Source organism: Camelus bactrianus, chromosome 20 (genome assembly GCF_048773025.1).
Source record: "Camelus bactrianus isolate YW-2024 breed Bactrian camel chromosome 20, ASM4877302v1, whole genome shotgun sequence".
Taxonomy (NCBI): domain Eukaryota; kingdom Metazoa; phylum Chordata; class Mammalia; order Artiodactyla; family Camelidae; genus Camelus; species Camelus bactrianus.
Window position 1 is genome coordinate 24861582 of NC_133558.1, and position 15697 is coordinate 24877278.

At 43.2% G+C, this 15697-nt stretch overlaps 1 protein-coding gene across 2 annotated transcripts in view; it reads left to right on the top strand.

Moving 5' to 3' along the window:
* Positions 1-15697, top strand: part of ZFAND3 (zinc finger AN1-type containing 3) — a 287514-nt gene that overhangs the window by 258683 nt on the left and 13134 nt on the right. For both annotated transcript variants that reach the window (XM_074348627.1, XM_074348626.1), the window contains exon 5: positions 1872-2039. In XM_074348627.1, coding sequence (XP_074204728.1) covers positions 1872-2039 — 168 coding nt within the window. The remainder of the gene's footprint in view (positions 1-1871; positions 2040-15697) is intronic.

Consider the following 15697-nt stretch of genomic DNA (forward strand, 5'->3'; position numbering starts at 1 on the left):
ATGCAAAATGAAGTTTACAGTTGCTAAGAGTGGTGTGTGCCTTCTGAAAGTCAGTGCACAATGTATTGGGCTGGGAGGCTGTAAAGCACACTATTAACCATCATCACTGTCAGGCCAGTGAGTATTTGGGTGAAGTGCAGCGTCTTCACACAGAGGGGCTGGGGAAGGGGATACAGACAGCCTTCACTGAAATACAGCCAACAATCTGCTGCTTCTCACTAGAGCCACGTTAAATAGAAAGTCAGGACTGCCTAGGAGATTTATTCATTCAAGAAATACTGAGTTGTAGGCATGGAGGACATATTAGTGAACAAAGCAGATGAAACTTCTGCCCTCCAGGAGTTTACATCCTCCTGTATGACAATGTAAAAAGATAAGTGCTGTGGTGGAATAAAAGGAAAAGGGAGGAAGGGAAGGGCTATGGGAAGAGGGCAAGAGTGATCTAGATAGAGTTCTCAGGGAAGACATCTTTATTGAAAATGTGGCTTAAAAGACTTAAAAAAGATGAGATCTCCTGTAGATCTGGGTGAAGAGCATTCCAGACATGGGAACAGAAGGTGCAAAGGCCCTGAGGTGGGAGACAGTGAGGAGGCTCATGTGGGTGGGGCAGAGAGAGAGAGCAACAGGAGCTGAGGGCAGGGAGGTGAGATGAGGGCATGTCAGCAAGCAGGGCCTTTCTGAGGGTCGTAGGAAGTATCTGAATTTTTCCTCCGAGAAGGGGAGCTATTAGAGGGTTTTGAACAGGAGAGTGAAGTGATTCTAAGTTTGTTTTTAACAGGATCACTTGGCTGCTGTGTGGAGAGTAGACTGTAGGGACCAGGGGAAGAGCAGGGAGACCAGTTAAGAGGCTCTCCTACTAGGCTGGATGAGATGCTGATGGCTCAGACCTGCGTGGTGGTGGTGGAGGGGTGCAGAGGGCGGGGATCTGGATCTGTTTTGAAGATCGTTTAGGAAACTCCCTTCTAGAGGTGGTTTAGCGCAAATCACTTTGGAACCTTGGCAAGAGGTACATGCTCAGTATGCAGCAGTTCCAGGAATATAGAGCCCCTCAAGTGCTGCCTTTTCTTTGAAGGCAAAAGTTATTTACAGCCTGTCTATGAGACGAACTATATTGCATTTTACTTTTTTAAGGCTATCCAAAACACAAGTTGTCACATACTGTACCTCCCTCCACCTGCTGATTTGGCACCAACCCTAGGTTTTGGTGCCAAGTGCTGCCTCTCTGCCACCCCACCATGGAGGCCATGGGACAGCTTGCTTGTGAACAAGCAAGGCTACTTCTTCACTCTGAGTAAAGTGGGGATGGTTTTCAGTATTAGAGCCTGATTCTTGTGTGTTTAGTTGTGCTTAGAAATAAAAAACTTGAGCATTTTTACTAGAAAAGATTGTGGGTCGCTCATGAAACACCGACTTTAGGTATGGAATTGTGCTAAGCATGTTGCTGTAAAGAAGTAGTAGACATAGTCTCTTCTCTGGTGAATTTACAGTCTACTTGAGGACAAAGATTTGAGAAGAGATAGATAACCGATACAAGCAGTAAACAACTAGGGTGCAAAGAAGGAGTGCAGAGAGAGGATCCCATCTCCAGCTCAGATGGTCTCCTTGTAGGGAGCGCTGTTTTTAAAAACAACATAGAACTGATGTTTGATGAGCCAGCACAGCCTCCTCTGCTAGCTCGGGCCTGGCTGGTTAGAGGCCAGCTCTGAAGGTGCAGCGTAAACCAGGCCGGTCAGACTGGCTCTTGCTCACACAGCCGCAGTTCCTAGAAAAGGGCAGTAGTCTGGTCAGAAGAATGCCTGGCAGTACATCCGTCAGCTGTGTCTGTGGGGCCAAGCACTAACCCTGACCCCCAAACGTGTTGTTTTGTTCAGATTCACAGTCTGAGAATGAAGCTTCGCCAGTGAAACGGCCACGACTACTGGAGAGTACTGAACGATCTGAGGAGACCAGCCGATCTAAACAGAAAAGTCGACGTCGGTGCTTCCAGTGCCAAACCAAACTGGAGCTGGTGCAGCAGGAACTGGGATCGTGCCGCTGCGGTAAGCGTCTCCCCTGTGGCATGATGGAGACTGTGTCCTTGACACCCTGGTGTAGCTTTGGAACTTATTCCTAAGAGGCTGAAGTCCTTCTTTCTTCTCCTGAGTCCCTCCCTGCAAACTGTAGGTTTGGAGGTTGAGAAATCAGGAGTGGAAGATTCTTATTTCTAAACACCCTTTATTTCCTTTCATACATACAAAAAAGGCCAAAAACATCCTCAACTACTCTTACACATATTTCTTTAGAGTTGCACCGTCACTGCTTACTGCTTTCAACTTCTCCCCACTGTGTGTTACCGTGGTTCCTTCTCATTGATGACTTACTTAGAAATTAACCAAACCAGTGAAATTCTGGGATATGTACCATAAAATTCAGATACTAAATTAATTTTGAATGAGCTTCTTACTATGTATAATAAATGGAAGATTTCTCCTCCATATCCCTTTTAGATTAGAATTTGATTAGAAAATTATTTTCTTTGAACCGTAATTCATTGTCACTTAACCCCTTGAAATAGCTTTAAAGTAACCTTTCCTTCTGTGTCAGCCAGTGTCATACTGACTCTTAGAATTGCTGCAAAGGGATGTATTCTTTTATTATTATTTTTTTAACTTTATACCTACTCTGTATGCAGTGGAACAAAACATAACCTGATCTTCCTTTCCCTTTGACCATATACGACATGTCACATGGAAGCAAAATTGTATAGCTGCATTATTTAGGCTGACTTACAGTTTTCCTGTCCCTGTTTTTATTTCCTGACTTTAAAGCATAGTATTATAAAATTGCTTTGTGGGACCAAGCTGTCATCAGGCAGGCTTTGAGGCCTGGCTCTAGCCTCTGAGAATCCTGTATTCTTTGTCCTTAGGAATGAGCAGCCGTAGATACCCTACAAGTCCTGATGCTGGTCGTCAGGACTAGGTGGTTCTCTCAGCAGTTAGAAAGTCAGAGGTACTCAGAGTCCTTCATCTTCTGGAGAGACAGCCATTGCTGCTTCTGTCCCTCAGTTATCTGCCCTGTTGGAAATGAGAAAGACAGGAGTTCCAGCTTCTCAGGGAAACCAAGTTGAAACTCTTTTCCTGTCGTGACTAGAAATCTGTTTGTTACTCACTCTGGTATGTAGCACTCAGCAAGATCAGCAGCGTATATATTTTAGCTTCAGAAGTGGGGACCAGCATGGAGAGTCCAGGTGTCACCGGACGAGTTTTTATTTTTTAGCCTGGCATTTAGTTATCTTATTAAATACTTGTGTGGAAGTGTAAGAAGAGAGGTAGGATGAGGTGGAGCAGAGGCTGTCAGCAGAATTTTCAAATTTCATTTGTGTTCGTGCAGTGTGGCACACCATGGCCCAGGTGAGCCCAGAACCTTATTCTTATCTGTGTCTTGATCAACCCTGCCAGATAATTTAAAATTCTTAGTAGTGGTAGTGAAGGAATACTGTGGTTAGCCAAGGAAACTCGGGTCTGATGGCTAACCGACCTTGCCCATATTGGTTTGTCTGATCTTTGGTGGTCTGCAGATTCTTGCTTCCATCTGCACGTGGACCAGTGGGGGCTTTGGCAGTTCATTTTGTTACCAGTGTTGTGAAGCCTGTGTGGCCATTTGCCTGTTGCTTTTATAACACAGGCCTTTGGTATCTCCTAAATTAGAATCATGGGATTTTCCTGCATCCTACATTTTTGTTTCCTTCTTGAAAGTAACTGAATCCTGGGTATTACGCAGGATTTGCCCTAGTAGGTCAAGCATTCCGTCCATCAGGTGTGCTGTCCTGCCTCTGACAGTGGCTAGTACCTCCTGTCCTTGTCAGGCAAGCAGTGAGAATGCACAGTTCAGTGCTGAGATCCAGAGGGATTGTAACCAAGTCTCCTAGTTTACCCTTCGGCTTTGATGCAAACTACCTAATTTCCTAAGGTCTTAAGCATCGAGCTGAAAATATTTAGAAATACATGTTGGATGACTTTCTCTTCTCCTAAAGTGAAGCCAGCTTGACTGTCTCTGGTAAGTGCAGATTACTCTGCTGTGCTCTTCACCTCTTGGGCACAGGCTGGGTTTCTAAGTGCCTATTGGGTTTGCCACAGGCGTGTATTCTTTTTAAATGATCTAACACGTAGTCCCTTGGCTTGCACCCAATTCTGAGTGTCTACTTAAAGAGAGATTGGATTTTTCTGCTGGAGAAGAAAGCCCTGAGCTTTCTGTAGTCCCTCCAGATGTGGCCTTCCCATAGAGAGCTGAGAGTTCAGTTTGGCCCACGGAGATCATTACACTATGTGCCCAGAAAAATGACTGAGTCAACTGCCACATTGTAAAAGATGAAGGACGGCAGTGGGAACACACACCTCTGGGACTGTCTTTGACAAATAGCTCTTGTGTTCCCCCTGGCCGCCTGCTTGGATCTCTCTAGGAAAAGGTGAGTTTGTAGTTATTTCCTTGAGGATGCATGGAGTGCTGGGGAGACATTTAACTGCCCTGAAAGGTTTTAGAGGAGGGGAAACACAGTAATTATTACTGAAAGTGAAGACTCAGAAAGGTAGTTTGAACTCAAACAGAACACTTTTCCACTGCAAAAAATCTTTACATATATATTCACAGTCTTTTTTTTCCATTCCCCTTCCACTCTGTACAGGTTATTAACTGCTGACAAGAAATTCACATCTCATAAATAATGCTTAAGAGCCATTGCTATATAAATTGAATGTGTTATGAATTGTGATGGGCCTTTTTGTAGCATTCGATGCCTAGAGCAGGAAGAACAGAGGATGTCATTTTCATTAATTTCTAATGAGGTGCCAATTAAAGACAGGGAAGACGCTCCAAAGGGAAGAGTGGCCAAGCTCCCCTGAATCCTCCGCCTGGGGCTGTCATCCAAACACTGCCAGCAAGCCTTCTCTAGAAATTCCATTCAGTCACAGTCTCATCGAGAGCACACAGACACATTCAGCTCCCCTTTGATCTTCAAAAGGGCAATTTGTAAGGCGAGTTCTGAGCCTTCTCACATAGGGAACAGCTAGAGGTGATAGGAATTGTTAATTGCCAAGACGCTCCATGGGCTTTCAATAAGGAGGTGAATTTTGAAGATGAATTCTCCTCTGCCTTGCTGTGACTATATAACCTTCAAATCAACAATACCAAAGTAACACCCCTTTCCTGTGAAATCTTTCTGGTGCCAATTAGGAAAGGCATATGGTGAGGCAGGAATGATATGCAGACATCCTAGAATATCTTCAACAGTTTAACTTCTCAAGATGGATAACAATTGCATAAAAATGAATTTATTTCATTTTCTACTCAGTAGGCAAATTGATCATTGTCATTATAGGACTCTTGGCTCTCCAGATGCCACCAGAGGGTGTTCTTGTGAAATCTGGCCATCCACCTCACAGCCATGTGAATGCTGTGTGTTTTCTAAGCAGATCTCGCATGATGCACACCGCGTGGCTTTTTAATCGCTGTGTGCTGCTTCCCAGAACCACAGAATTAACTTTTAGATACCAGTCTTAAGAGTTTGTGTAAGTGATCACGTATTTTCAATTGGCAGTGACTTAAACTGTAAGCTGATACGCTCCCTTTTGGGACAGCAGTGCTTTTACTAACCTCTTAGTAATCGGACTTCCTTTATTGCTTTCAAAATAAATTTTACATTCACTTTAGAAACTCAGAGTGATGCTTTAGCTGGGACCTTTAGTTTATCATCTCCAAGCACCTCAGTGGTCATTTCTGCTTTATCATTCACTGTCAGGCTAAATTCAGCAAGCATAAAGCATTTTGCTAGGTTTTGTGGAGAATATGGGAGCTGGAAAACGGACTGTAGGAGTTCATAGTTTAGGTCAGTGATTTCAAACTTGAGTGGGCATCGGAATCCCATGGAGGGCTGTTAAAACAGACTGCTGGTCCCACCCCCAGAGCTTCTGATTCAGTGGGCCTGTGCGTGTTTGACACATTCCCAGGCAATGCTGCTGCTGCTGGTCTGAGGACCATGCTTTGAGAACCGCTGCTCTAGGCACTTCTCAATCCTCAGAAGCCTCTGAAAAATAGAATGTCTGGGTCTCACTCTAAAGAGGTTTCCAGATACTGTTTTTAACTTTTTATTTGGAAATTAAAATTTTTTTCTTGGACCATTTGAGAGTAAGTTGCAGACATTGTGGCCCTTTATCCCCGTAAACTTGAATGTTTCCTGAGAGCAGTTACTCTGTATAACCACAGCACAGTTACCAGCTTCAGTAAATTGATACCAATGAGTACTTTTATCAGACCCGTTGTCCATATTCTAGTTTGCTGGTTGATCCAGTAATGCTCTTTATAAAAGCATTTTTTCCTCCAGTACAGAACCCAGTTTGATGATCAAGTATTGCATTTAGTTGTCATGTCTCTTTAGACTCTTAACCTGGAACATTTTCACGGCCTTTCTTTGCTTTTAATAATATTGGCGTTTTTGAAAACCACATTCCTTCACTCCCCTCTTCTTGCCCTCCCTGACTTCCCACTTATTTTTACTCTGTGCATTCCTCATGTGGGGTTTGTCTGATGTTTCTTCACAATTAGATTCAGATTCTGTATCCCAGCCAGAATGCTGTGTGAGTGATGCCATCTTCTCCTCGGGATTACACACTGAGGGCACCGGTGTCCATCCTCTTCTCGTTGTTGACATAAACTTTGGTTTACTCACCCGGTCAAGGTGTTGTCTGATTTCTTTAAAAATAGTTACTATTTTTGCCCTTGCGACTGGTAAACAATCTGTGGAAAACACTTTATGACTCTATAAATGTCCTGCTTATCATCAGAAATGTCTCCTAGATTTAGCATCCATTGATGATTCTTGCCAGAACCAATCTTTACTATGACAATTGCAAAATGATGATTTTCTAACCTCAGTTCTCCTTCTGCATTTACCATTTCCACTCAGCATTCTTCTGTAAGTGAGACCCCTCCTCCCCACTTACTTTTCAGTTATTGGTACAGACTCATGGGCTCTTACATTTTTCAGTGGTTTATAATTCATTACTGTACGTAATTATTTTGGTGCTCAAATTGTCCCGGATTTGGCCAGTGGAAACTCCTTCAAGCTGAATTCTGTGTTTTTGTGATGTGCCTCCCATTTTTAAAAAAGGATTTTCTTACTCTCTGGCATGATAAGATGTGTTCTGGATGTATCTTGTACTTAGCTTTAGCCAGTCCTGGAATCAGCTGCTTTTTCAAGGATCCCCAGTGTGATTTAAATATGCATTCAGAGTAGGAATTTGCTGGTCCTGAGAGGAAGGGAGGCACATGCATAAAATAATTGTCATCCAGGGCAGCCTACCATGAGTTTTAACCAAGGTACAAGCCATACATTACAGGAATACGGGGCGGGGGAGATTAATTCCAACTGGAAGACTCTGGACAGGCTTCCACAATGGAGCATTAAAGGAAGAGTGGGGCTTGAATGTGCAGAATGCTTGGACCAAGCTGGTGTTCTGAAGGTGACCTCTGTGCAGCCTGATGGAGCCTTGGGGTTGAGTGAGGAGAGAATGCTAGAAAGGGAGTCCAGATTTCAGGCTGTAGGATTTGGACAATGGTTTGCAATGAAGAGCTATCATTGATTTTGAGTATGGTCAACACCATCTAATTTGATTTTTTTTTTTTAAATTAAGCACACAGTAAAGCCCAGAAGGCTGTTGACTCTTTTTAGAGGAGTCATCTAGGAGGAATGTGAACTGATTCATTAAGTGAAAAGGAATGTATGTGTCAAAGCCATCCCTGCCACTACAGGGTGCTGCACAGTGAATGAATAGTGATGCCCTGAGATTGAGTGAGCTGGGAGCTTTGGTGATTATGAAGTGAGTAGGTGACATGAAACTACTAGGCCGGTCCATTTTGCCAATATGAGAAACCACCACAGATAAGCTCATGTGTAGGCCTTTATTTTAACTCTCTTCCAAGTGTGATTTAAACCTGTCAGGAACATTTGGCATTCTGTCCTGTGTCTCAAAGAAGGCGAAGCAGTATGTTCCTATAAAAGGCTTTATTCTGTATACAGAGTTCTAGCCTGGATCTGTCTGAAAACCCTGCCATCCAGGGAAACACTCTGGTCCTTTATCATAACAAATTGGTTTAGCTGGTTAAGAGTTATCGTTACTGCCGTTGAGTGGAGAGTCCCTCTCTGCTATGTACTACGTAGAGAGTGTGGTGACCAAGAGCCCAGCCCCTTAGGAGCTCCTCGTTTTTCTGCTGAGTCTGGCAGTGAAAGGCTGAAGTTTCCCCAGCACTTCTAAGATAGCAGCGGGGTGTATGTTATCTTACAGCTCAAGAGAGCGTGTCTGCCCACCCTCCCAAAAACAAAAACAGAAACCTTCAGTGAGAGTTAACTGTATTTGTGAGAGCTAAGAGTAATTGGAAATCTTGTGGCAGATTCTGAGAAAGTTTACTCCCTTTACTACTCTCTTCCTTTCACTTTCAGTGTACTTTCACCTAAAAACAGTATGCTATCTATATTCCCCATTTAATCTTTAATGTATAAGAGTTCTGGTCTAAAACCAAACAGATTAGTCTCTCTGCTCCTCCTCTAAATTGTAGGTTGAGGTATCAGAGCAAAACAAATCAAATCTTTACTGAACTCCAGCTCCATACATTTAGCCCTAAATTAGATCACCATGTCCCATACACTTGTCAGGCTAGAGAGGGAGACTGGAAACATGAAAAGCTCCCTTCCCTAGCGATGGAGCATCAAAGACCAAGCTTTTAAAAGACAAAATGGGGAGAGCACATTTGCTGAAGCCTGTGTCACGTCCCCACTCATACCCTCCTGACAAGTGAAGCAGCAGAGCCTTGTCCCATGAAGTGACACGTTTTCCATCTGGATAGCACACTGAAGCTACTGCTATAGTCCAGTCTTAACAGCAGCACAATAAAAATTTTTTTGATCGACTTTATTTTTTTTTTTTAGAGCAGTTTCAGGTTCACAGCAGAATTGAGCAGAAAATACAGAGTTTGCACATAGCCCTCCCTGCCCACACATATATACTCTCCTACTCTCAACATCCCTCATCAGTGTGGCATGTTTGGTACAATCAGTGAAGCAACATGGGCACATTATTAGCAACCTAAGTCCATAGTTTACATTAGGGCTCACTCTTGATGTACATTCTATGGGTTTTGACAAATGCATATGACATGTAGCCACCACTATAGTATCATACAGGATAATTTCATTGCCCTAAAAATCCCAGCACAATAATTTTATTAGGACTATTTGGCTAGATTACCCTGTTTAGAATATTACTTTATGGATTAGAATACTACTTTATAGAGAGGGAAAAAAATGGCTTATTGTAAAAGGAAATGAAATTTTTTTGGTTTAATTCTAAGAGTAAAAAATTTCAGTTAATTCTTTGCCCAGCAAGGGGTATGTATGTATGTGTTTTACAGATTTTTTAAATGTAAATTTACATACCATAAAATTTACCCGTTTTATTCAGTGAGTTTTAGTAACTTTTAAGTTGTGTGGCCATCACCAAATTCAAATTTTAGAATACTTCCATCACCCCAGAAAGCTCCCATATGCCCCCTTTTCAGTCAGTCCCTACATTCTCCTACCCTAGTCCTAGGCAACCACTGACCTGCTTCTGCTGATAGAATTTTTTTGCCTTTTCTAGAATTTTAACATCAGTGAATTCATACAGTATGTATGTAGTCTTGTATGTCTACATAGCATGTTGTTTTTGAGATTTATCCATGTTTTTACGTGTCAGTAGTTCATTCCTCTTTAACGTTAAGTAGTATTTCATTGTAGGGATACCACCACATTTGTTTATCCAATTTACCAGTTGACATATATTTGGGTTGTTGCCATTTTGGGGATATTATGAGTAGAGCTGCTATAAATGTTCATGCAGAAATCTTTGTGTGGACATAATGTTTTAATTTCTTGGGTAAATACATAGAGGTGAAATTGCCAGGCTGAATGGTCATTAACATTTTAAGAAAATCCCACCAGCAGTGTGTTAGGCTTCCAGTTTCTCCAGGATTTGCCAACATTTAGTATTGTCATTCTTTCTAACATTAGTTATTCTAGTGGTTGTGTGGTACTATCTTATACTATGGTGTGTTAGTTAGCTTTTCTCTAATGACCAGTGATGTTAAGCATCGTATTCACATGCCTTTTGGCCACTCAGGTATCTTCTTTTCTGAAGAGTCTGTTTATACTTCACATATTTTGCTCATTTTTAAAAGATTTACAGAATTGCCATTTTAACAATATTTCCAAACCATGAATATATGTCCCTCCATTTAATTCTTAAATTTTACAGCAATGTTTTACATTTTTCAGTATACATCTTTTGTTAAATTTATTCCTAAGTATTTTAATTTTTTGATGCTATTGTGAATAACATTTTAAAATTTTATTTTCAGATTGTTCTTTGCTGCCAATTCAAAATGCAGTCAGTTTTTGTATATGGTCTTTTATTGTGCAGCCTTACTAAATTTATTTATTTGTTATAGATTTTTTAGGGTTTCCTACATCTATGATCATGTCATCTGCAAATAAGGGCAGTTTTACTCCTTCTGATCTATATGCCTGCTACTTCTTTTTCTTGTATTATTGCACTGGCTAGGATCTCTAGCATAATGTTGAATGGAAATGTTGAGAATGGACCTCCTTGCCTTTTCCTTGATCTTAGGTGGAAAGAATTCAGTCTTTTACTGTTAAGTATGATTTAGCTGTAGATTCGTCATATCTGTCCCCTAACCCCAACAAATTTTAATAGTTGTTACCTGTGGAATGCATTGTAGAAGACGCAGGAAATGTTCGGGTACAGTCTCCCAAAACAGATGATAGAGCCGGTGATGAGCCACCATGTGGCCTCTGTAAAAGGTCAACAAAGCTGTGCTGTAAGGAGTTTTGCCATTCCGTGTTTACAGCTGAAGCCTGTCCTTCTGTTCATAGTCATATGTAATGTGCTGTCTAGCTGTAGTGCAGAGAGCCTGTGACCTGAGGGCACGCCTTTTTCCTAAACCAGTATCATAACAAGACACCCAGGATGCTGTTCTGGGTTATTCTCACTCAAGGTGGTAAAAGTAAACCACAGTGAGCTATGTTTGAAATGGCTTGTTTGAATTAAATGCTCTTACCACAGGACAAACTCACAAAAACTTTGTGGGTAGATATGTCATAGAATCACATACCACCGGGATTAGAAGGAGCCTTGGCAACCATTTAGTCCAACCCCCATTCATTTTTTTTTTTAAATAAATGAGGAAACTAAGACTAGAAAGGTTGCTATGAGCCTTATATCACACCTGTGTGCTAAATATTAGTATGTCATGCAGTCTTTGGTCTGAAACTCAAGGACTGTTGAAGAGTTTCTGACCCACACGGCTGCTCACAGCAGTGCCCAGTGCCCCCTCCCTTCAGCATAGCTTTCAGCCCCACTAACTACAACTTCTTATCACTTATTCCTGCCCATCCCTCCATGGACATCTGTTCCATCATGCAGCTTCTCTATTCTGAGGTACCCAGAAGATTTCTTGGTCTTTCCTTCAAATTAACACACCTGAATCTTTTAACCTTTTCTTAGTTCAGCCTCCAAAACCTTGTTCAGGACCTGGGACTCTTGTATGAACACTTCACAGGGAAATGCCATCAGATTAGACCAGTTGTGGTAAAAAATAAAGTATTTAGCATTTAATCAAAATAATAGGATTAAGATTTTTTTCTTTCAAAATTGATAACAAATTGTTCACAAAATACTGCTAAAGCAGTGTCCTTTATGGACCCTTTAATGTATGTAGTTAAAACTAATTCATGATCAGTACATAGTATGCAAGTATCTGCTACTAGACACTGCCTTCCTACTGCTTATGTGACTCCTTCTTGAGCAGTGCTTCTCAAAAAGACCAGCACTTCAGAGTCCCTGGGTAGATGGGGGTGCTTCTTTGGAAAGTAAAAATGCTCAGGCAAGTCTAATATACCCTGAAGTTTGATATATTGCCTATACACTTAATGCTCATTTCTTCATAGGAAATGCAAAGGGAATTTAAGGACGAAATAGAATTACTAAAAATTCCCAATAAAGTCATCCATATCATAGAGATTTTGTATCAGATCTAAGTGACTCCAATCTCTTTCACTTAGAGATTTACATCTTCTGAGTATTTAACACATGCCTTCCTCCACTGGTCTCCTGTCTCCTGCTAGACTCTAAAATCCTCAGAAACCAGGATCATGTGTTCTGTAGCTTCCCATAGCCCCTGTTAGAGGATGTGGCCTATACCCTGTCAGTGTTGACTGATAGCTTAAGACAAAAAATTAGAAGTCAAAGAAATGTGGTGTTCCAGTGAGCCTGCTGATTTCTCAGGGGGAAAGCCCTTTTGTGGTAGTGTTGGAAAGCAGGCCCAAACAGGTGACTGGGAGAAGGTCTGGGCCAGTCTCCATGTAAATTCTTGACACCAGGGTACATGTGCAACCTGAGGGTTTCCTGGTGGAATAATTGGCTGAAGTAATACATTTTAGATAGAAAACCTTAGCATTATTTATTTTTATATATTTTTATCTACCTTGAATTTTTATTGGTTGAGGGGGAAAAGTCAGGCAAGAGATATATGCTATCAGAGTTGTGTTGCTTTCGTGGTCTAATTAAAATTATTTGACATGCTTACAGTTTAATTAAATACTCGACTTTGGGGTTGGGTGTATTTGCATAAATAAAACCTGTGATTCATCTTGCGATAATTAAGAGGGGCTCTTGGGAGGTCACAGAGACTACTGGGTCACAGGCCTACTGTGTATAACCACACTAGTCTCTCATTCCTGCCTAACAAACCTGTCACTCTCTGACACAGAATTCAAGCACTTAAGTGACTTAGAAGTTATCTATCTGGTGCTGGTCCAGCCCCTGAACTGACAGAAAGCTCGTCAGCAGTGTCCGGACAGGCAGTCCATCCAGCCTGGAGGGAGTGTGGCATGTCTTGTCGCAGGCAGCGTAGACTGAGTAGGTGCTTCTTCCATTGAACTGAAACTAGCCTCCATATGTAACATGTCCTGGTTCTCCTCACTTTGCCCTTGGAGAGACCTGTCACAAATCATCTGCCTCTCCTGCCAGCTGTCTCTGCAGATGTTTGAACGTGGTGGCTTTTGCTTTCCAGCACTTCAGTTCCTTCAGTAGGAAGTCCATTCACAGGGACTAAAGAACTGGTGTGGGGACATCGAGGACAGGGTAGGGCACAGGAACGCCAGACTGGGCTCAGGGTTTGTCTCCATAGGTGTCCTCGTCAGAGGCCCTCACAAAATCTGGGTGTCTTTTTAAACAAAACCTTTCACCTGCTCATCTTCTGGGACTGCTCAGAGTCTTCTCTTCTGTGGAGTCTGTGGTTGGCCTCTGTTGCTGTAGTTCTCAGAACATACTGAAATTGTCTGTCCTAATGTCTGTCCCTCCTCCCAGACCACAGGCACTGGAGGGCAGAGGCCGTATTTTGTTCTTTGTGGCTCTCAGCAGCTATTGCAGTACCTGGTGTGCACTGTTTGTTGCGTCAACGAATGAACTGGTGAGCCCTGTACCATTGCAGTTGTGATCCTCTGGTTAAAGAAAAAAGAACAGCTTTATTGAGCGCCTGCTACGTACTGGATGCCTGCGGCTGTGTTGTATCATTTGACCCTTATAAAAGCATTGTTGGACAAATGGTACTCCATTTTTACAGAGGTGAAACTCAAGCTTTGAAGTTAGTAACTCAGAAATATTAAGGAAGCACCTGGTACTTGAACCTAGGTGTGTTGAGCTTCTAGACTCCCACCACTTTTTTATGTCCCCAGACTGGCCCATGGGGTGCCCTAAACAGTGAAGAGATGACTGCAGCATGAGTTGTCTCTTTTTTTCAGCCATATATGGATCTCAGCCATTCCTTAAGCACTTCTGCATCTCAGCGATGCTTTCTGTTGAACATTGAATGGTAAAAATCTGTGTGGCGACCACTTGAGACAGTGTTAGTCATCCCCGTGCACCGATCCATGTGCCACTTGTCACTCCATCTAGATGCGATGCTTCTGGAGGACAGGGTCCACGGCCTTGCCACCTTTTGTCCCCCACTGCGCCTGGGTAATCTGAGACGCAGCGGCACTTAATTCCATTTTCTCCTGAGTGCTAATTCATGTCCTCATTTTCCTTGAAAACTTTCCTCCTCCAGGATACCTGATGCAGTTGACCTCTCCCCAGTGCCCCCGGTTTATTACAGAGAGCTGGATTGCATTGATTTTATTTGCAGTTGATTTCTTGCTTTGCTTCTTGTGTCCTTCAGCTGTCTTCCTCTCTGAGCGTCTGCAGCTGTCTTTAAAGGCAGGAACTAGCGACTTCATTTTTTTCCTTCTCCTCCACCCAGCCCCTAGAATAGAGCTCTGTAAAATAAACAGTGCGCAGATGACCAGTAAACACTTTTGACTCCTTGCGCCTGATGGCTTCTTTCCCTTCCTGGACTGACAGCCCAGCACTGGAGCTTGAATCCCTTATTTATTAGATGAGATTTCTACAGCACCTTTCCTCTGAAGAGATCAATATCGGTGAAGTTTGTTTCTGCCTCTGGAAAGTGCTTTTACCTAAGCAGACCCAAGTTCTGGTAAGATTGCGCGATAGTCCTTACTCCTCAAGTCCTGGGCCCTGGAGATGCAGGCTCTGGGACAGGTGTTGCCACTTCAAGTTTGCTTCCTTGTTGCCGACAGTGAGCCTAAAACAGGACTGTGACAAGTAGCAACACAGCTCTGCAGTGTTGGTTGATTTTATAGCCTGTGTAACCAGAAGAGAACTTGGATTTGGGGATTTAGGGGGCGCTGCCGCCTTTTAGAAGGCAGATATGGAGAAGGCTGCTGACTGACTGGGGCCCCAGGACGGTGTTCAGGGGTTATTGGCTCTCTCACAGGGCCTGTCGTTGTCAGAACTGTCCAGCCTCTGAGTCTCAAAGTCATGACGCCAAGGAGCTGGGTCCCTGGGACAGGACCCACGAAGGGCATGAAACCCAGAGACTCAAAAGAAACCAGTGCTGGTGAGGCAGGAATGAGCACTGGTGGGAAAGGAGCTGTCACACTGCAGACGTTGGGGAGTCAAGACTGACCAGGAGGTACTGGAGGAGAGTTCAGAGGCCACAGACTGAAGAGGGTGTGGATGAGTCTGCCCGGTAATGTACTGGAAAAGTGCCTGAAGTCACTGGACCAGCTGGCTTCTCTAGGAAATTGCTCACCTTTCCACATCTCCTTGTTTGTGCAGACTATTCCCATCCCTGTTTGGGGCTAGGCAGAGCTCAGTAGGAATGATGACATCTCCTGTGGGCCTTGCGGACAGACGAGGGCTGCAGCATGGAGGCTGCTTGGTGTGGATACTCAGCACCACAAACTCGGCCTGCCTCCAGCCTGCAGTCCGGGAAACGCCCTCTGCTGGCAGGGCAGGGGTTAAGGCAGCCACAGTTACTGAGGCACGAAAAAGAAAAAAAGAAAAGGTGTTGGAGAGAAAGAGGAAGGAAACAAAGTAGAGAAGGCTTAGAAATGTAAAGAAATGAGAAGAGAGGAGAAATGGGGGTGTGGCTGGGTTGGGGAGTGCCGGCATTTACTCAGGGGTGCTGTGAGCTTGGGAGGGCCCACGTCTTACTCCCTCCTGCAGTTTGAAAGGTGTTTTCTTTCTGTGTTGTCACCTGTGAAGCTGAGAGG